The sequence below is a fragment of the Indicator indicator genome, chromosome 24 (assembly GCF_027791375.1).
Source record: "Indicator indicator isolate 239-I01 chromosome 24, UM_Iind_1.1, whole genome shotgun sequence".
NCBI lineage: Eukaryota > Metazoa > Chordata > Aves > Piciformes > Indicatoridae > Indicator > Indicator indicator.
This window is the reverse complement of record NC_072033.1, coordinates 724,910-745,544: the sequence shown is the minus strand read 5'-3', so window position 1 is coordinate 745,544 and position 20,635 is coordinate 724,910. Positions and strand designations below refer to the sequence as shown.

Genomic DNA, 20,635 nt, shown 5'->3' with positions numbered 1-20,635 from the left:
GGGGCGGGGAGGCACCTCCCAGTGCCTGGAGGGGTTGGGAGAGGATCTGAGTGCAAATGTGGTCAGGAGGGAGAGAAGTGGCCCTGGGGCACACCAAGAAGCAAACAGATCTCTGGGGCAGGCTGAAGCCCACACGGTGCTGGGCAGTGGTGCTGTGCACAGCTCAGCCCCACAGCAGGTTTGTGTGGGGGCTGCCTGGCAGTGCCCCTCCCCCCTACATACAGCAGGGCTGGGCTGAGGGGCCAGGGGAGCAGCTACAGCCTGTCCCCAGCAGCTGAATTGGGTCTGTGGCTGTGTCCAGGGCTCAGCTCCCAGTGCTGGGTCCCTCTGGGTCTCCCAGGGAAGCAGGTCCCAAAGCCGGACCCAAAAGTGGGCATGGGAAGAGGTGATGGTGTGAGAAGTGGGGCAGGGGACAGAGGTGTGGGCACTGGCAGGGACAGGGCAGTGGATGAGACAGGGGTACAAAAAGGCCAGGAGCCAGGGCAGAGGAAGGGCCAAGGGGCAATGGGTAGGAGGAAGGGCAGGGGCAGGGCTGGGAGCAATGAGGGGACAGAGAGGAACAGGGCAGGGTCAAGGGCTAGGTCACAGCAGGGACAGTGGCTGTGGCTGTGTGAGGGCAGGGGCAGAATCAGGGGTGGGGATGGGGCAGGGTCAGTGGTGGGGACAGGCTGGGTAAGGACAAGGACAGAAGCACTGGCTTGGGTGGGGGTACAGAGAAAGCAGGGGCAGGAGTGGTGGTAGGAGCAAGTGCAGGCACAGAAATAGGCAGGGGGAAAGGGGTAGGAAGAGCCAACCTATGGCATCTGCAGGGGGAGGGAGAGGGACGAGGGTAGGAAGAGCTGCCATGGGGTGGCAGCTCAGGCAGGGTTTGGCTGTCTCATCCTGGCTCTTGAGCAGGAGGTGGGTCCCAGGGAAGGCTTTTGGGGCCACTGGGACCTCCTAGCCCATTCTGGGCCCTGCCAACAGCTGTTGGCTATGCCAAGCTCTTAACCTCTGCCTCAGAGTGGTTCCAGAGAGTGTTTATGGTGATAGGTGAAAAACATAAAAAACATAAAAACCCACCCAAAACCCCAAGCTTCTTGCTGCCAGCCAGGGGGCACCACTACCATCAAAGCCTGCTGGGGAGTGGGCACTGGGAGCCACCCACCTGGGCAGCCAGCACTGATGGGGCTGCAATAGGTGCTGCATGGAGGCAAGGAGCAACCCCAGCCATGCCTGCAGAAGGGCCAGGGTAAGGCTGTTGTGGCCATTGTGCCACCGTGCAGGGCACCCAGAAACTCCTGCACTGGCACCAAGGGGATGCTACAGCTGGAGCCACAGGCTGGTGCCCGTGCTGGCTAGCTGGGGAGGGCTGTCAGTGGGAAGGGGGCACCTGGAGCACCACAGTCTCTCCCTCCAGGTCCTGAAGGGTTACAGAAACCTCTCTCGGCAGGGGGATTCCTTGCCAGGGGTTCACTGCTGTTCACCAGCACCCAAGTGTCACCCCAGGCTGTCATCCCAGGCTGTCACCCCAGGCTGACCCTGGCAGAGCAAGAGCCTAGTGCCACCTCATCTGCCGGGCAGGTGTTGGCAGTTGCTACAACTATTGCAACAGTCATGTTGCAAAGAGCAACAGAGGCAGGCCCTGGATGTTGACCCCCAAACAAGGGCTCCCCCACGTCCCCCTGGCTGCCTGCTCGGCTGCCGCCAGCTACCCAGTGCCTGCCTGGCGCTGCCCACCCACCCCAGCACCACACGGAACCTGTGCCTGCAGGGGAGCACTCGGCGGAGCCCTGTGAGCCAGGGCAGGCTGCCCGCGGCCCCAGCCAGCCGTGCCACCCCGCGGGTGCCCAGGGAGGAGCCGGCGCTGGTGAACATTAACCTGGGGTGGAGCCGAGGGCTCTCCGGCAGCGGTGGCTCCCAGCGCCCCAGCAGCGACCAGCCCCCGCCCCCCCCCCCCGCCCCACCATGAGAGGGCTCCGTGGCCGCTACCAGCTCCTGGTAGGTCCAAGGTGGCAGGGACACAGGTGGCAGCGTGGGCACTGGGAACACGCTTCAGGACAGCCCCGGGAGGCACCAGTCGTGGCGGACACACGGATAGATGGGGGCTGCCCTGGGGACAGCGGGGGGCTGGGGAGGGCAGTGGCATTCGGGACCTGCCCCTTTAGCCCTGCTGGCCGCCCCCACCTGGAACATCCGAGCACCTTGGGGGCAGTTCTGCTGCCAGGGGCTGCTCTTGCTCGTCTTTCCTCTCTCCTTGGGGTGTTTTCTGCCCATTCCCCACCCCAGAGGACCGCTGCCCACCTGCCCTCGGGCAGGGACTGCACCCACAGGCACTCTGAGCGTGTGGCCAGGAGAGGCACCAGCTCCACCGTGCCCCCCACCACGCATGCCCTGGGACCAGCTCGGCCGTGGGCAGGCTGGGGAGCGGCTGCACTTCACCCCTCCTGCCGGGGCTGAGGTTGGGCTGTAGCTGTGGATGTCTCCCAAACTTCCTCTTCCTCCTCGGGTGGCATCATACCCTTGAACTTTCATGTGCAGCAGGGTGCCAGGGCATGGCATGGCACAGCACAGGAGGGCTGTTAGAGAAGTGGACAGCTGTGAGCTGCCTTGGGGTGCGCAGTGCCCATCCCTGCAGCCTTTGTGCCCCTTTGCCCAGCCCCTGGACACAGGGTGGGAGGTCATCCCTTGAGGGCAGGTCCAGGGATGCTGCTGCCTCAGGGCACGGATGCTGCCCTCCACCTGCCTCCAGCCCGGCCAGGACGAGGAGCTGCCCGCGGGAAGTGGAGCGTTGGATGGAGAGCAGCAGCCGGGCTGGGAGGGAGCCCCAGCAGAGACCCCGGCCCCGGAGGAACCGGGCAGGCTGGTGCTGAGCACGGCAAGCAGCATCCTGCGAGACAGGGAGATCCAGGAGGTGAGGGACCCTCAGGAACTGGTCTAGCACAAGGACAGATGGGTGACATCCTCCTGTCCCCAGAGACCTCTCAGCAATGCCTCTTAGAAGGCTGCTGGGGGTTGGGGGGGGGTGGGGGGCAGAGTGGGTATATGCTCAGGGAGTCATCTCAGAAGGTTCTCAGGGTGAGGATGCCTGAGGGAAGCATCCTGGGAGGCTGCTGGGCAGGTTGGGAGCTTGAGGAGTCTCTTTGGGAGCATGCTTGGGGACAATGGGGAAGATGCTCAGGTGGGAGGTCTCTTGAGCATCCGCTCTCCTTGGGAACATCACTGTGGGGCGGGGTGGGGGTGGTTGTGCTTGGAGGGAGGATGTTTGAGGAGACATTTCCGCAGGATGCTGGGCGGGGGATGGGGGGTGGGAGGGGGGTGAGGAGGTTGCTTTGTGGGAAAACTTTCGTGGGGGCTACTCGGTGGGGGTGGGGAGAGGTGACTGGCTGAGGACATCTCCTGGGAGGCTGCTCGGGGCAGGGTGCTCGGAAGCAGGTTGCCAGCCCTGGCTGAGCGCCCTCTGCCCCAGCTGAGCCCCCACCTGCCCCCCCGGCTGACGAAGCAGCCCTGGCAGCTGCTGTACTGCCGCGGGCGGGACGCCTGCAGCCTGCGGACCCTGTACCAGAGAGGGGGGCGCCCGGGGTCCCCTGCCCTGCTGCTCGTCAGGGACACCGAGTTGCAGGTATGGCCAGAGCCTTCCAGCCCAGCTGCCCTGTGCCACCAGGGACAGTGAACCTGGCACCACCTGGGGCTTGGCCACATCCTCACCACCAGCAGCAGGATGGGGTCGTCTCCTGGCCCCGGGGAGCCCCACCGAGCTCCCTCCCCCCTCCTTTCTGTTCCCCCCAGGCCTTTGGTGCCTTCTCCACCAGCAGCATTCGATACAGCGAAGGCTTCTACGGCACGGGGGAGACTTTCCTCTTCTCCTTCTCCCCACAGTTGAAGGTGGGGGCTGCAGGCTGCCAGCCATGGGGCGTCCCAGGAGGTGGGGGGCTGGCCATGCCCCTGGGACCTGGCCATGCTAGGGGTATCCCCAAGGTGCTGCTGAATGACTGCACTTGGCTGGAGCTGGCTGGCTGGCTGTGGTCCCCCAGGCTGGCCCAGGGCTGTGGGAGAGATTCCTAGGGCAATCCTAGGGGAATCCCGAGCCAGAGCTAGGATAATGCCCACAGGCTCGGTCACATCGCCCTGTGGGCACACAGCAGGGACAGGTGGAGCCAGCTTTGCTCAGCAGCCCCCAGCTGCCCCTTGCAGGACAGGGGGAGGGATGGGGACAGGGAGAGTGCACTGCATCCCCTGGTGCTGGCTGACTGCTGTCCCCACACAGGTGTTCAAGTGGACTGGCAGAAACAACTTCTTCCTGAAAGGGGACAGGGACCTGCTGATGATTGGGGCAGGCAGGTAGGAGCCACGTTGGCAGCTTCAGTGGCCCAGAGCCTCCACAGCCCTGATGGCCACCAGGGCCATGGTCTGAGCCCAGGCTGCACTATGGTTTGAACCCAAAGACACCAGTGGAGGTTGCCCAGCAGCACTGGCACTCCATCCCCATGCCCCTGCTGCTGCAGTCCTGCCTGCAGGCCCCTTGGCAGCCCTGGGGTGGCTGCTTGCCCTCTCTCACCACCCTCCAGCCTGTCCCTTGTGCCTGGCATCTCAACAAGAGGGTGCCTGAGAGCAGGGAGGTGGCTGGGGAGGTCTGCAGAAAGCAGGAGAGGTGGAGAGAGGGAGCCTCTGCTGACTGTGCTGCTGGCACCTCCCCAGTGGCAGGTTTGGGCTGTGGCTGGACGGAGCCCTGCACCGTGGGGGCAGCCTCCCCTGCGAGACCTTTGACAACGAGACCCTCTCCGCCCGGGATCTGTTCCACATCCACAGCCTGGAAGTGTGGGGCCTGGATGACCCCATTCCACACACCTAGGGACAGAGGTGGCATCAGAGGGCTGCTTTGGGACCAGTGCCTCACACACAGCTGTTGCCTGCCAGCACCAGTCAAGCCTGCTGGGACAGGGCATAGCCCTGGGGCTGCCCCCCTCCCCCCCATGGCACTCACACATGCCCTGAAGTGTTTTATCCCCAGCAGCCCAGAAGCAGCTGCCCTGCTGGGTCAATAAACTGCACTTTAGTTAAGGTGGTTGTAGAAGTTCCTGGCTGAAGGTGGCCAAACTTCTCAGGCAGGGCCCTGGGAGCTCATGGAGCACGAGCAGCCTGGAGGGCATTGCTGTTGGCACAGCCAAGATGGTGAGAGGTCAGTGTAGAGGATGTGACAGCACTGAGAGCACTGCACTGGGGCTCACTCAGACCTGAGCCTGCCCCCAATCCCTCTGACAGCTGAGCAGCAGCTGGAAGGCAGGGGATTTATTTTCTGCCAAATCACTTCACCTTTTAACACAACAGGAAATTGGCACAGAGAGCAGGAGTGCCATGGGGGAGTTGCTGCAGATACAGAACTGTGCCCCTTCCCATGCCATGGGGGAGGTGCTGCAGATACAGAACTGTGCCCCTTCCCATGCCATGGCAGAGGTGCTGCAGATACAGAACTGTGCCCCTTACCAGGCTGGGAAGGAGAGGGCCCAGGAATCTGAGAACATTGAAGAGAAAGTGGTGGAATGCACTGAGCAGTGCCAGGCTGTGCAGAAGTCTGGGAAGGGAAAAGGCAAAGGAGTCATTTAGCTTGAGCTTGGCAAGAAGCTAGGGAAGCTCCTGCTCCCAGCTGGATTTCTGCTGTGCCAGAGTGAGGTGTTGAAGTCATGACTGACCTCTGCAAGGAGACAGGAGCAACACGGGGAGTCCCTGCTGGTAATCCTGAGAGAGAATTAGCATCTCCAGCAGCTATGGGGAAAGCTCAATGGGCTGGTAGAGAAGGTCCAACCTCCCACTCCCATGGAGCAGACTGGGAGGTGAATGTGTAACACAAAGCCTGAAACTTGGGATGGAAATACTTATAGTGATGATGATGATGATATCAGTGCGACCCCCGATTCGGATCCCAAACTGATCCCTTTACCACCCCTGATTAAAACTGAGACCAGGATGGGGACAGTGACACAGGCACAGGGACACTGCTGGGCATGGAGCTGAAGCAGCACCATTGACACCACCCTACCCCAAAGCTGCAGTTTGAACATGGAGCCCCAGGCTCCATACAGATCCATCCTACCCAAGGTGCTCCACCTTGAACCTCACTGCCCCTGGCGTTGCTTCCACCTCCCATGACCCTTCAGAGACTCTCCATGGCCACTTTCTCTCTCCTCATTCTGAGTACTGTTCCCAAGGGCATTTACTGAGCTGCCGGGAAGCTCCATGGTAACCTCCCACTGCAAGAGCTGTCCCTGTCCCCCTGCTCTCCACTTGCTCATCTGCCCCCCAGAGATGTTCCCTCCTGCCCAACCTCCCTGCCTACTCTCCTCTCCAAGGCAGCAACAGCCCCAGACCTTGTGCCCAGCAGGCCCAGGCAGCACCTGGTGGGTGCTGAAGTATGTCAGGAGCTGCTGGCTCCTCCAGCCCAGGACTCTCCTGCCCAGCTGCTGGAGCCCCAGTGCCTACCCAAAGGGCACTGGGTTTGGGTACAATACAGCCACTCACCCCCAGCAGCTGGCACCAGGACTCCCAAGTGCTCCACAGCCTTGGTCCAACCCAGCCACAGCAGCTTCAGCAGCTGGCACCCAGTCCTTGCAGCACAGGCAGAGGCTCTGTGAGACCACCAGAGGAGGAGCCAAGGGACTGAGGACAAGACAGGCAGCAGCAAGAGCAGGTGCAGGGCTCTCAGGCAGGGCCCCGTTTTACAGCAGCCCTTTGACATCTTTTCTCTTGGGTCCTCCCTCCTCTGTGCACAGAATCCCACTGCTGACCCCTCCCATGCCCACCCGCAGGGACTCTCCCCAACCAGTTGCCAAGTCCTGGTCTCCTGCATCTTTTTGAGAGCCCAGCAGCCAGTGGGACTGAGGTTTGTCTCCCAGCTGACACCAGGAACCCTTTCCTGCTCTCCATGCTTTGCCCCAGGAGTGCCTCCCACCATGTCCTCATGGTCTCCTTATCCTGTGACCAGCACTTACCCTGTACCCAGCACCCCTGGGGCCTCACTGGTGCAGAGCAGAGGGTTGGGGATCCTCTGCCTGCTGGCAGCCCAGGACACCAGAGACATCCTGCGCTGCATGAGCACCTCCTGTGCCCACCAGCCCCTCCAGAGCATTTTCTGGCAAGCTGCCTGGCAGGGGGTTGCCCTCAGCAGCCACCAAGGAGAGGAGGGGCTGACCTGGCACTTCTTGTTGAGCTCCAGGCAGTTCCTGTCAGCCACTGCCTCCAGCCTGGCACAGTCCCTCTGGCTGGCAGCACATTCCTCTGGTGGACCACCCACTGTTCCTCCAGGTACCACCTGCAAACTCACCCAGGGTGGCCCCTGTCCCCTAACCCAGAGCCAGTATTGACCCCGGGGTGCACCACTGGATTTTGTGCCACTGCTAACCACCCTCTGGGCCCAGCTCTTCACTTCCCAGCCCACCCAGAGCACACCTCAGCAGCTTGCTGAGGTAGACAGAGGACATCCACTGCTCCCCCTCAGAGCCAGCCCAGTGTCCTGTTAGGTGATCATGTTGGTCAAGGATGAATTCACTTTTGCTCTTCTCCCTGCACGAGAGCAGAGCAGTGTCCAAAGCCAGCCTGGCCACCGTCAGGGTGCTGAGGTCAGGGGCCTGCTGCTCCCCAAGGGCTCTGCTCATGGCAAGGGCCTGGGGCTGCAGTTTTACCCCAAGGCATGAGGTGGATCCTCCAGCTTTCACAGAATCACAAAATGGTTTAGGTTGGAAGGGACCTTAAAGCTCATCCAGCTCCAACCCCTGCCATGGGCAGGGACACCTCCCACCAGCACAGCTTGCTCAAGGCCTCATCCAGCCTGGCCCTGAACACCTCCAGGGGGGGCACAGCCACACTCTCCCTGGGCAACCTGTGCCAGTCTCTCCCCACCCTCACTGGAAAGAATTTCTTCCTCCTCTCCACTCTCAATCTCCCCTCTCCCAGCTCAAAGCCATTCTCCCTCATCCTGTCACTCCCAGCCCTTCTCACAAGTCCCTCCCCAGCTCTCCTGGAGCCCTTCAGGTACTGGAAGGCTGCTCTGAGGTCTCCCTGGAGCCTTCTCTTCTCCAGGCTCAACAGCCCCAACTCTCCCAGCCTGTCCCCACAGGGAGGTTCTGCAGCCTCTGACCATCTCTGTGGCCTCCTCTGGCCCCTCTCCAGCAGCTCCAGGTCCTTCTTGTGCTGGGGCCCCAGAGCTGGAGGCAGTGCTGCAGGTGGGGTCTGAGCAGAGCAGAGCAGAGGGCAGAATCCCCTCCCTGTGCTGCTCTCTCCCTGCTCTGGATGCAGCTCAGCACTCAGCTGGCTCTGGGCTGCCAGGGACCAGTGCTGGCTCCTGGGGACTTTGTCACCAACTGACACAACCTCTAGGAGTACCCCATGGGTCTTTACAGTGTGTCCCCTCTCCACCCCACCCCCAGGCAGTGCTTTGGGCCTGTGCAGTCAGAGCTCTGCTGATGGAGTCCACACACTGCAACTTCTTTAAAGAATTGTAAAATCACTGCTTGGGAATTTATTCTGTCCAGGGAGGCTCAAATGAACATGTTTGAGAGCAGCAAATGCTCCACCTCTGAACTTGAGTACAAAGTTTTGCTTGAACATAAACAAAAGCTGTTTGCCAGGGATAAAGTGCACCTTCAGAACAGCCCCAGAACAAACCCCAGCACCAAGAACAGAATGGCACCATCCTGAACAGGCCCTGATTTTGTGCAGCCAAGGCAGCTGGATGCCTTCAGTCCACGAGGCTGTTCTGTGAAGTATAATATTTAGAAGCTTCTGGAGAGGTCACAGCCCCTTCTGAGAGTCACCTGCAGATGTGACACTGCTGAAGATGAGAGCAGCAGAGGTGGCACCACATCCCCTTCAGGCACTTGAGGAGAGGTGGGGAGGAAAGCAGCAGAGCACAGAATGGCCTCTGGGTATCCCAGCAAGGGAACTGTGAGGTTGTGAATCCATCTTCTCCTTCCCTCTGCCTCAGGCCACCAGCTCCCATGGCAGGGCAAACAGGCTCCAAAGGGAAGCCCATGCCTGGCTGTCAGCTCTGAGCCCTCAGCTCCTCTTGCCCATTTCACACCAAACTCCAAGGCTTGTTCTGATCTCTGAGCATTCCTGAACCTCTTGCTTTGCATTTTCACTTCCAAGGGTGGACTTCTTCAAACTTTGAGGTTTTATATAATGAAAGCATCCTTCCTCCTAGACCTGAGCACATGATGAGGGGGAAAAGCTCTCCCTCATTCACTTTTTGGACTGGACAGACATTGAGCAACACTCACTTCAGTGTTGCCAGGAAGGGAAAATGTAAAAACCCTCACAGTTCCTCATGGGACAGAACGAAGTCCTCAGGCACAGCAATCAGATCCATGAGGATCAGGGGGGGACAGAACAACAAAGAACTCCTGCAGAGCCTCTCTGCCTGCTGCAGCAGAAGGCAGGAATGAGTTGGAGGTGGTGCAGAGTCCCAAAAGCTTCCTGCTGAGCCTGCAGGAACCTTGCCCACCTCCACCAATCCCCAGCAGACCCCCACCAGCCAGGAGCTCTGTGTCCCAGCCAGCTCTCAAGCCAGGGAGGTTCTGGGTGCTCTGCAGGTCAGTGTAACAGTAAGAACACAACATTCAGTGTATCAAAAGTACACCATCAAGCAATAAAAGGCTGCATGGCACTGCAATGCATTGTTACTGCCAGAAAACTCTGCTATCACCTGCAGCAGAGGCAGCATCCTCACCAGCTTTCTGGATACCACCAGGGTGATCTTTGGCTACTGAAGAGACTCCTCTCTCTCCCCCCTCCTTTTCTCTCTTGCAAGAAAGTAGTTTTGCTGCTCCTGAAGATGCCATGTAGAGTTACTCCAAGTTCTCTCACCTCACTGTTTCCAGAGGCTTACTTAACTCCTCCTCTCTTCCACAGGCACTGAGAAGCAAACAGCACCCTCCAAAAGAGCCAAGCTGGAAGTTTTTCTGCTGGCAGCATCACCTCCAGAAGGGTTGAGGAGCAGCAGGAGCAGGCAAGGTGTCTTCAGCACTCTCTGCAATAACAATGAACTGCAATGCTTCAGGCTGCTCTTTCTCCATGGTGCCAATACATTCAGAAAGAGCTGAGGGCTGGGTTTGCCCTGCTGGAGCAGGTCATTAGCTTTTCAAAAGTCAGTTGCAATATGCACTTCAATTATCTACATGAAAACTGTCCTGGAAAATGCACTTCTGCATTGTGCCATACACTCTCCCACTCCATGCCACTGGCTGCTCAGGTGGAGCCATCCTCTGCAGCAGCAGACTCAGCAGTGGAGCAGCAGAAGCCCTACTTGTCAAAAGCAAGCCTCTGTTTGCAGTTGGGGGTGGCAGCTGTCCTGTGTCCATCGTTCCTCCTGCTGTTCCAGCTTTCCTTCATTGGGGTTAGATGAGGAGCAACCACATCTCCATCCTGGCATTGCAAGGCAGAAAGCAGTAATGAGGGCACATTCACCTTTGCATTCTACCCCAGCAGAGGGAAAAAGAAACTCAGGATCAGACTTAACAGAGAACAACCAATCCAAGGCCCTAGGAGCACTGTAAATCACCCAGCACTGAGGACTGCACCCCAGAGATGGGAACTGCTCTACTCAGAGGTATCATCTGGTGGGGACAAAAGAAGTCTCCTCTTATCACAGAATGGGTTGGGTTGGAAGGGACCTTAAAGATCATCCAGTTCCAACGCTGCTATGGGCAGGGACACCTCCCACCAACCCAGGTTGCTCAAGGCCTCATCCAGCTTGGTCTATGAACACCTCCAGGGATGAAGCTTTCACAGCCTCTGTGGGCAACAAAACACTGGCACAGGAACTGGCAGGGGCTAAGACAGCATTACCAGGTATCCACATTAACCTAGTCCCCAGGCACTGCAGACAGAGAGAACAAACTCTCTCAGCTTAGAAACAAGCTGGTGAGATGCATGTGTCATGGTCTACAAGATTTCAGGGCCTGCAGGATGGATATCGCCTGCTAGCAGAGCATGCTTACAGGGGACTGCCACACACCAGCAGCAGAGGAAGCTTCTTGATTGACCCTGCTAAAATTATTTGCTCTTCAAAGCCCTTCTGAACCTAACTGCATCTCCCAAGGGGCCAGGAACATGACCTAAGAATGAGCCTTAAAACAAGCTGCCTCCAGCTTCAGCCTCAGCACATGGGAACTGCTCTCTTGGGTGGTCCTTCCCTTCACAGGATGCAGCTCTTTCCCTGAAGGGATCCGAAGCAAATCAGCTGCCAAGGCAGGGCCATGAACACACCTATTGGGAAGGAAGGCTCAGAACAGGCTGCTCACAGCATTTATTTGAGGCTGGACCCCAGGCAGTGGAAAATGTCTGCAAAAGGGCACTACTGAAGAAAGCTCTTCCTGCTGTGACCATCAGAGCAACAAAACGTGAGAGGCAGCTCTTAGAAGAGAAAGGTAACAGCACATCTGCCAGCTCATCTCCCAGCCTGCTGACAGCTCCAGCTAAAAGCCTCACAGCTCCCAAGAGCCATGGACCAGCTCCAGGAGCATTTTCTGCTGAGGAAAGCTTGGGTGATACTACCACAGCTGCCTCCCTTCCAGCAGCACCAGCACGCAGGAGCCCTGTCAGAGGAAGAGGCTCATCTGCCTGCAAGGGGGATGTGGGTGCTGTGACATGTCACCAGCTCACAGCCAGCACTGCTACAGGAGAAGAGAAGGCTCCAAGGAGACCTTATTGTGGTCTTCCAGCATCTGAAGGGGGCTACAAGAAAGCTGGGGAGGGACTTTTGAGGGTGTTGGGTAGGGACAGGACTGGGGGGAATGGATCCAAGTTGGAGGAGGGGAGATTTAGATTAGACCTAGGGAAGAAGTTCTTCCCCATGAGGGTGGTGAGAGACTGGCAGAGGTTGCCCAGGGAGGTGGTGGAAGCCTCATCCCTGGAGGTTTTTGCAGCCAGGCTGGATGTGGCTGTGAGCAACCTGCTGTGGTGTGAGGTGTCCCTGCCCATGGCAGGGGGTTGGAGCTGGCTGAGCCTAGAGGTCCCTTCCAACCCTGACAGTTCTGTGATTCTATGATTCTCCACCACCCTGGGCAGCAGGAACACAAAGCAAGATGCACAGACTCAGGGTCTGCTCTAGAGCCATTTCACTTGCCAAGGCAGCTCTGACACAGTTCCCAACACAAGACCTCAGCTGAGCTGTAACATGCCCTGCCCTGCTGCCCTTCCCACAGCTGGGAAGTTGTACATTCTGAGAGGGAAGCACAGCCAAGGCCTTGCAGGCAACTCAGCCTCCAGACAAGCTGCACAGAGAGCAGAGCTCTGCAGGTATTGTCCTCTCTGACCCAGAGCACTTGGACTGGTTGTTAGCTTCCTGGGGCAGGAGGGAGTTTACAGCTGATAAACAAGGAAGGGGAAAAGGGAAAGCTACAGAACTGTTACCTGTGGTTTGGTGAAGTCATTCCTTATACACCACTGAATTAAATACTGCTTGGCAGCTGAGACAGTATCTGGGTCCTGACTTTTGCAGTACACCCGGATGACCTGCTCTGCAAAGGTCATGGGCAAGAGCTTTGACACCTTGAGGACAAACAAGAAGGAAGCTTTAGCATTCCTTAGGGTCTGAATAGGAATGGAAAGCAGCAAACCCTCTGCCTTGGTTTTAAGGAGCGAGACAGATGTTCTGCATCCCTTCCCCAAGGAGTAAGGAAAGTGCTCCACAGCAGATGGGAAAGGATTGGAAGTTTAAAGGGAAGTGCTGTTCATAACTACATGCAAAAGCACCAAAGCAGATAAAATGCACAAAATCCATGGTCCACCTTGGCCACAACTCCCCAAAAACCTCCTTAGGCCAAAGGCTTCCACAACCTCCCTCCAAACCAGGCTGAAACCCCAGGCCTCAAATGCTCCCCCCTCATACCTCTGTACCCCCCATACAAACCTGAGTGACACAGCTAAATGTTCAGCTTGCCAGTCCAGGCCCCACTCCCCCACATAGCAAGGACAAGGGAGCCCATGACAGGAAAGGGGCAGGGAGAGGAGAAGGGGAAAGGGCAGCTTGTGCTGTTCCCTTGTCAAGGGGAGATGCAGGCATTCTGGGAATGAAATAACCATTTCCTGTGTCCACCCACTGGGCTGGCCTGTTCATCTCCTTGTACCCTCTGGTACTCTGCAGGAATCATCTCTATGATTAGGACAGAGGCCTCAGCCCTGTAACCCCATCCCCTGAGACCTACCCAAAGCTGCTGTGTTGTGCTAAGGCCCCCAGTGCACTCCAGTTCAACACTGTTCACATGCAAAGGCTGTCAGCATGCCAGATTGTCCCAGTCCAGCACACTCCTGGGACACACCTGCAAGGCTGCACCACCTCTCTACCACTGCTGACAACCACCATGAAGGACGGAAGGGCTGCAGCCGCTTCCAGCACACGTGGTGGGGCTGGTGCCCTTCAAAGCCAGCTGAGGAAAGCAGCAGCTTACCTGTTCTTTAGTGATGTTGACTGCCTTGGAGGGATCAGCCTTGCAGTAGAAGAGGACATTATCAATGGGATTCTGCTCCTTCATTCCATAATCCATGTTGATAACCTTGCATGGAAAACAAAGATGATGAGGTTTGTTGAGGTTGTCTTTTGGCCTTCTCACAATACAGATGGAAGGATGCACACTGCCCTGCACTGAGGGACAACCAGAGCTCACAAATCATTACTGCCCCCTGCATTTTACATCTTTCCTTCCCCTGCCTTTCACTCTGCAGCTGCCAGGTGGACACTCACACTGACACAGAGCTGTGTGCTCTGAAGCACTCCAGCTCCAAGCAGCAGAAGCATGCTGGTGCCCTGCTTGCAGAGCTGGCATCTTTAAACACCAGGTTCAGACAGGGTTCTTCACACCTGCTGGCACCCCAGCAGCTCTGTGGTCAGTGGGGGGCAGCCCACTTCCATTGGTGGGACAGGGAAAGCTACTTCAAAGCTGACTTCTTCTACAGGGGAAATTCACACTGCTGCCAGACACCAGAGCAGATGGCAGCTCCCTAGTGCACCATTTCCTCTCCTCCCTCAGAGGCAGGGCAGCAGCAGGACTCTCCAAGGCAAAGCTTTGCTCTTTGGAGGTTCTTCAGCATGAAGTGTCTGTGTGTGAAGTGTCAGAGTGGCTGTGTGTAAGCAGAGGCTGCTTTTGCAGAGCATGAGGCATCCAGGGATTAGCACAAAGCTCTGGGATCAGGATTTGTCCCTGAGGGTGGTGAGACACTGGAACAGGTTGCCCAGGGAGGTTGTGGATGTCCCCTCCCTGGACCTGACTTCCTCAAGGCCAGGCTGGATGAGGCCTTGAGCAAGCTAGGCTGGTGGGAGGTGTCCCTGCCCAGGGCAGGGGGTTGGAACTGGATGAGCTTTAAGGTCCCTTCCAGCCCAACCCATTCTGTGATTCTGTGACTGAACTCAGCCTGAAGCAAATGTTCAGTAAGAGGGAACTGCAGAAGTGGTTTGTGATGTATTCCATGAAAGCCATCGATTAGTTCTTCCCAGAACTAAAACCAGGGATTAAGCTACTCAACACCTGCAGGCTGCTTGAGCTCTTTCCTCTGTGTCAGGCCTTCTCCTTCCCACCAGACAGAGTTGTGAGAGCAAGGTGCTTTGTGCAGAGGAGAAACCCAGGAGTGCCTGCTATGCACCAGCCATGCAGTACAAGCAGCCTGGAAGTCCCTGCACCACTGGGGCCCACAGTTTCCCTGCAGCAGTGGCTCTGAGCCTGCTGCCTTTAACACCCAGGTGCTACAACCCAAAGCTTTCCCTGCTGCTCCTTTCAGGGTGAGGACAGCCAGAGGAGGGTATTCATCACCTGGACAAGTGGCAAAGGACAGTCCAGCAAAGCTGCCTGCAGCCTCTACCCCAGGCCCTCCCAATCATAGCAAAGCACCCACAGGGAAGCTCTCAGAGCCCCAAGCTGAAAAGCTGAGCCAGCACTTGTGAGGCAGCTCTGGGGGTTTATACTTTTTTCACTCTGAAAGGCATCTTCAGTTTTCACCACAAACTCTCAGCCTGCTCTGAGATACTTACATCAATTATGACATCTTCAGCCTTTAGCTCCACATTTGGAGGATTCTTTTCTGGCCTGGAGTTAACGAAGCTCTCTAGGAGGCTGTTGCTCTGAAAGAAGAGCAGCAGAGCTGACACTGGTGCACTGAGCAGGACAGAGCTCTGCACAGCTGACATTGGTGCACTGAGCAGGACAGAGCTCTGCTCAGCTGACATTGGTGCACTGAGCAGGACAGAGCTCTGCTCAGCTGACATTGGTGCACTGAGCAGGACAGAGCTCTGCTCAGCTGACATTGGTGCACTGAGCAGGACAGAGCTCTGCACCAGCTTGCACAGAAGAGCTGCAGCTCAGCTGTGTCTTGGGTACATAGGGAGCAAGATATATGCTATTCAGCACTACATACAACAGTACCAAAAAGCATACAAACCACACAAATCCATAATCCACCTCATTAAGCCTAGCACCTTCAACAGCCTTCCCCCAAACCAGGCCAAACCTCAGGCCTCAAATCCACACACCCCCCCCCCATACCAAGCTTGAGTCACAAAGCTAAAAAATTCAGCTTGGCAGCTCCAGGCTGCTCAAGTCTGCAAGCCTCAGTTCCCCCTGAAATATGACATGCTGAGGGGAGAGCAGAGAGAGGAACAGGGAGAACAGATAGAAATGACTGCTTGGAAAGGGTGGCAGGGCTTATGGGAATGAAATAACAGATTACATTTTCTGGCCCATCCCAGGCCCTTTCTGGTCCTCACAGTCTCACAGTATATCAGAGGTTGGAAGGGACCTCAAGAGATCATCAGGTCCAATCCCCCTGCCAGAGCAGCATCACTTAGGGTAGTCTGCACAGGAATGCATCCAGGTGGGTTTTGAAAGTCTCCAGAGAAGGGAACTCCACAATCCCCCTGAGCAGCCTGTTCCAGTGCTCCTTCACCCTTACTCTAAAGAAGTTTCTCCTCATGTTGAGGTGAAATCTTCTATGTTCAAGTTTGAACCAATTGTTCCTTGGCTTATCACTGTGCACCACCCAAAAGAGCCTGGCCCCCTCCACTTGCCCCCCACCCCTCAGATATTTATAGACACTGATCAGATCCCCTCTCAGTCTTCTCCTCTCCCCAGGGCTCTCAGTCTCTCTTCACAGGGGAGATGCTCAAGTCCCCAAATCATCCTTGTGGCTCTCCCTTGGATTCTCTCCAGCAGTTCTCTGTCTCTCTTGAACTGGGGAGCCCAAAACTGGAGGTCCTCAACTCCATGGTTCTTGAAGGCATCCAGCCTCAAACCGTAACAAGCTGACATTTGTGCACTGAGCAGGACAGAGTTCTGCAGCAGCTTGCATTCCTGCACAGCCTGACAGCCTCTTTTTGCAGCACTCTGGCTCTCTGAATCCTTGGTACACCCTAGCCACACATTTCCTACCAGTGCTTAGACACCAAACAAGCTCAGATATCTGAGCAGCACCAAATCCTGCCAGCCTGAGGAGGAGACTGACACTTGGTAGCAGGCAGGGGACAGGGTGGTGTCCATCCAGGGTCTTGAAGCTCCACAAAAGCCAACAATACTCACCTTGCCTTCAAGAAGTGTTTCACTAATACAAATGTTTTGCAGTTCAGTTCCCCAAAGCCAAACAAGAAACATTTTTACTGCATTTTTTAAGTGAAGGGCTGCAGGATCTCACCCTCTGATAAAGCTTTACCTGTACCCTGGAACATGTAACAACCCCAAGGGACACACAGCACTGATGGCATCAATCACTACTGAAAAACCAAACCAAAGCCAGAACCACCAAGCTCCTGGGCAGACTTTGGAGGGGATGGTGACCTACTTCAAAAGCTAAAAGCTGAAACCCACGAGGGGTCTTGTCTGGCTTTGGACTCAAGTACTTGGCAGAATATTCCCTGCTACAGCAGGAGGAGCAGGGGTGGACGGAGAGCAGAGCAGGGGTGGACAGAGAGCAGCTGTGCATGGCCCTGTCTGAGTTTCCATTACAGGCTGTGGCTGGGCAGGACAGAGAAGGTCCTTTGCTCAGGGCTGCTGTGTTCTGGGCAAGATGCAAGATCTGATAATGCAAAACCTGGAGAAAAGGAAGCTGAGGGGAGACCTTCTCACTGTCTGCAACTCCCTTGAAAGGAGGTCATAATGACATGGGGGTTGGTCTCTTCTCCCTAGTAACAAGTGATAGGATGACAAGAAACAGCTTCAGTTGCACCAGGGGAGGACAAGAGAAGAAACTTCTTCCCTGGAAGGGTTCTCAAACACTGGCACAGGCTGCCCAGGGAGCTGGTTGGATTCCCATCCCTGGAGGTGTTTAAAAGAGGCAGAGACATGGTGCTGAGGGCCATGGTGTAGCATTAGACAACGACTGGACTCAGTGACCTCCAAAGGTCTTCTCCAACCAAAACCATTTCGTGATTCTATGATTTTCTGGGAGCAGCCTGAGCCTCAGGAGAAAAGCTTCGAGCGCAGCACAGGACATGCAGGAAGGAAGTGGTGTTGCTGCTGCCCTGTCCAGTGCAAAGGCAGGGACACAATCACACACTGCCAAGCTGAGGCACCAGGCCTCTCTTGGGTCCAGAGAAGCCAAGGAAAGGTTTGGACTGAGAGCAAAGCCAGAGGAAAAGCCTTGCCAGGAGGCAGCTTGCTCAGCTGTTCTCCTCTGCATGCCAACATGCCTGTGCTCATTTGCTCCTCTTTGCTGTTGCCTGCTTGCCTTTTGCTTTTCAGGTTGCCTTCTTCAGTGTGCATACCCCAAGACTCCACACCTGGGGTTGTTTTTTCAGGGATGTTTGTTCTCTCCATTAACCAAGCTTATAAAAGATGGAAGGTGGAATTCATGCAGTTCACTCTCTTGTTCATCACCTTATTTGTTAGGCATCTACCCTGAACTCCTCACAAGGGCATGAACTTGACAGTCAATGTACAAACATTTCACATCCAAAGGGTAGTGGTCAACAGCTCAATGTCCAGATGGAGACAGGTGACAAGTGGTATCCCTCAGGGAGCCACATCAGGACCAGAGCTGTTCAATATCTTCAGCAATGATAGAGACAGAGAGATTGAGGCACCCTCAGCAAGTCTGCTGGTGACACCAAGCTGAGTGGTTGAGGTTGGTAAGACTGAGGGGCAGGATGGGAGCCAAACAGAGGGATCTGGACAGGCTGCAGAGGTGTCAGAGGTTCAGTAAGGCAAAGTGCAAGGTCCTGCACCTGGGTCAGGGTAACCCTGGATATCAATCCAGGCTGGGGCTGATGAGAGCCAGAGCAGCCCTGCAGAGGAGGACTTGGGGGTGCTGGTTGGGGAGAGGCTGGACAGGAGCCAGCAATGGGCACTGGCAGCACAGAAGGCCAAGGGCAGCCTGGGCTGCATCCAAACAGTGTGGCCAGAGCTGGAGAGAGAGGATCCTGCCCCTCTGCTCTGGGCAGACCTCACCTGCAGGGCTGTGTCCAGCTCTGGGGACCCCAACAGAAGAGAGACCTGGACCTGATGGAGAGGGTCCAGAGGAGGCCACAAAGATGATCAGAGGACTGAAGCACATCCCCTATAGGGGACAGGCTGAGAGAGTTGGGGCTGTTCAGTCTGGAGAAGAGAAGACTCCAGAGAGACCTTAGAGCAGCCTTCCAGTACCTGAAGGGGCAATAACAAGGCTGCAGAGAGACTGTTTGCAAAGGCCTGCAGGGACAGGACCAGAGGCAATGGTTTGAAATAAGACAGGAGAAGATTTGGGTTGGATATTAGGAACAAATTCTGCACCATGAAGCTGCTGCAACAGGTTGCCCAGGGAGGTGGTTGAGGCTCCGTCCCTGGAGACCTTCAAGGTGAGGCTGGACAGGGCTCTGGGCAACCTGATCTAGTGGAGGATGTCCCTGCTGAGTGCAGGGGGTTGGACTGGATGAGCTTTGGAAGTCCCCTCCAACCCAAACCATGATTTCATGTTTTCTTTCTTCCTACTTTCACAATGCTGCATCTCTTAACACTGCTTTTTCTTAGGCAAAGAACAGAAGCAAAACTTCTCTTCAAACAAGAGGATGAAGGGGGCAGTAAGACATCTCCAAGTTCTTCTCTAACTGCAGTCTTTGAAAGAGCTGAATTATTTTTATTAAGGCTTTCTAGAAGCAGTCAGCCACTTCTGGAAACCTGGCATGGAAGGTATCAAGCATCTGGGTTGAAGCTTAGAGCTGATCAGCTAGCATGGTGGAGTGCACTCGAGGAGCAGGTGAGCCATCTGAGGCAGCGTGTCAGCTCACTGCTCTGCAGCCAGACCACAGAGCTTAAACCCAGGCCTGCTGACTGCTTTGAAAAGCAAACCCTGGCTTGCTCAGGGCATTTGGAATTCATTCCTCAGTCTGCTGCTTGTCCTCCAAGTGCTGCAGACCAATGACAATTCAAAGCGTTTCTTACTGGTCTGACATTTGAACAAGCACAAGAAGCAACCTCAACCACTGCCCCACAACAGCTTTAGGCATAATTTGTTCTTCACAAAGCAGGCTTCTCCTGAGGAGATGTGGCCAGGCTGGATGAGGCCAAGTCTGGCTGACAGGGGTCCCTGCCCATGGCAGGGGGCTGGAGTAGATGATCTCTCAGATCATCTTTTTTGATTTCACAGAATCACAGAACCATTCAGGTTGTAAAGACCCCTGGGATCACCGAGTCCAACCATTGATCCTGCTCTACAAAGCTCACCCCTAAACCACAGCCCCCATACCCAAATGGCCTTTAAACAGCTCCAGGGTTGGTGACTCAACCACCTCCTTGGGCACCCTGTGCCAGTGTCTGACCACTCTTGCTGTAAAAACTTCTTCCTAAATGTCCAATCTGAACCTCCTCTTTTTCTACCACTAATTACCTGGGATAAGAGACCAGCACCAGCCTCTCCACAACTTCCTTTGGGAGAGCTGTAGAGAGCCATGAGGCCTCCCCTCAGCCTCCTCTTCACACTAACCAGCCCCAGCTCCTTCAATCACTCTTTATGGGATTTATTCTCCAGAGTAACTTCTGCAATAACCAACTTCTGAGTTTCCCTCTTTTGCCACCCTTCAGGCTGTCTGTAGACCAAACTCTTCCCAGTTTCCTGTTTTATGGCTCAGCTACGTAAGGACAGAAGGAGAATTTTTGACTCTGTTTTTGGAACAGCAATTAACCAAAAAAACCCAACCCAAAGCTGACCCACATGGATAGAAAGGAAAAAAAGATGGCCAGCAGCTTAGAGAACATCTTTCTAGGGACAGACTCCAGCATCTTCCACCCATGGGGATTACCTTTATGACTGTCCTGGCAGTCTCAGGCCGAGTCTCCCCCAGGAACTTGTAGAGCTCGCGGCGCTCGATCTTCCGCAGGATGGCTCTGGCCTCCGCCAGCTCCGGCCGGCTCGAGTGCAGGATCTCCAGGTAGATGTTGTCTGCAAAGTTGATCCAGTCTGGTTCAGCATGGCACAAGCCAGGGTCACAGCAAAATCATTCACAGCAAAATGTCAAAGCAAGAGGGAAAACTGCTGGTTCAGGAGAGACCCTCAGAGAAGGGCTGGCCATGCCAAGACTGACTTCTGAGAATGCATGGGAACAGGGAATGGCTTGGGTTGGAAGGGACCTTCAAGATCATCAAGTTCCAACCCCTGCCATGGGCAGGGAGACCTCCCACCTGCCCAGGTTCATCAAGGCCTCATCCAACCT

The 20,635-nt window shown here is 56.0% G+C and overlaps 2 protein-coding genes across 2 annotated transcripts in view; one reads left to right on the top strand and one right to left on the bottom strand.

The window, feature by feature from the left end:
* Positions 1-1,947: 1,947 nt before the first annotated feature.
* Positions 1,948-4,831, top strand: TLDC2 (TBC/LysM-associated domain containing 2). Its single transcript, XM_054392137.1, has 6 exons — positions 1,948-1,980; positions 2,732-2,893; positions 3,449-3,601; positions 3,769-3,864; positions 4,247-4,320; positions 4,678-4,831. The coding sequence occupies exons 1-6, from the start codon at positions 1,948-1,950 to the stop codon at positions 4,829-4,831; spliced, it is 672 nt and encodes a 223-aa protein (XP_054248112.1).
* Positions 4,832-9,966: 5,135 nt separating this feature from the next.
* Positions 9,967-20,635, bottom strand: part of SAMHD1 (SAM and HD domain containing deoxynucleoside triphosphate triphosphohydrolase 1) — a 46,969-nt gene continuing 36,300 nt past the window's right edge. The window contains exons 12-17 of the mRNA XM_054391789.1: positions 20,225-20,364; positions 19,624-19,631; positions 14,996-15,083; positions 13,422-13,526; positions 12,385-12,522; positions 9,967-10,395 (exon numbers count right to left, since the gene is read on the bottom strand). Coding sequence (XP_054247764.1) covers positions 10,273-10,395; positions 12,385-12,522; positions 13,422-13,526; positions 14,996-15,083; positions 19,624-19,631; positions 20,225-20,364 — 602 coding nt within the window. The 3' untranslated portion in view covers positions 9,967-10,272. The remainder of the gene's footprint in view (positions 10,396-12,384; positions 12,523-13,421; positions 13,527-14,995; positions 15,084-19,623; positions 19,632-20,224; positions 20,365-20,635) is intronic.

Bases quoted from the DNA above. Each gene is read 5' to 3' on its own strand.
- TLDC2 (XM_054392137.1), top strand. From the start codon at position 1,948: ATGAGAGGGCTCCGTGGCCGCTACCAGCTCCTG. The intron at 1,981-2,731 runs GTAGGTCCAAGG...ACCTGCCTCCAG, and splicing joins GTGGCCGCTACCAGCTCCTG to CCCGGCCAGGACGAGGAGCT. The intron at 4,321-4,677 runs GTAGGAGCCACG...GCACCTCCCCAG, and splicing joins CTGATGATTGGGGCAGGCAG to TGGCAGGTTTGGGCTGTGGC.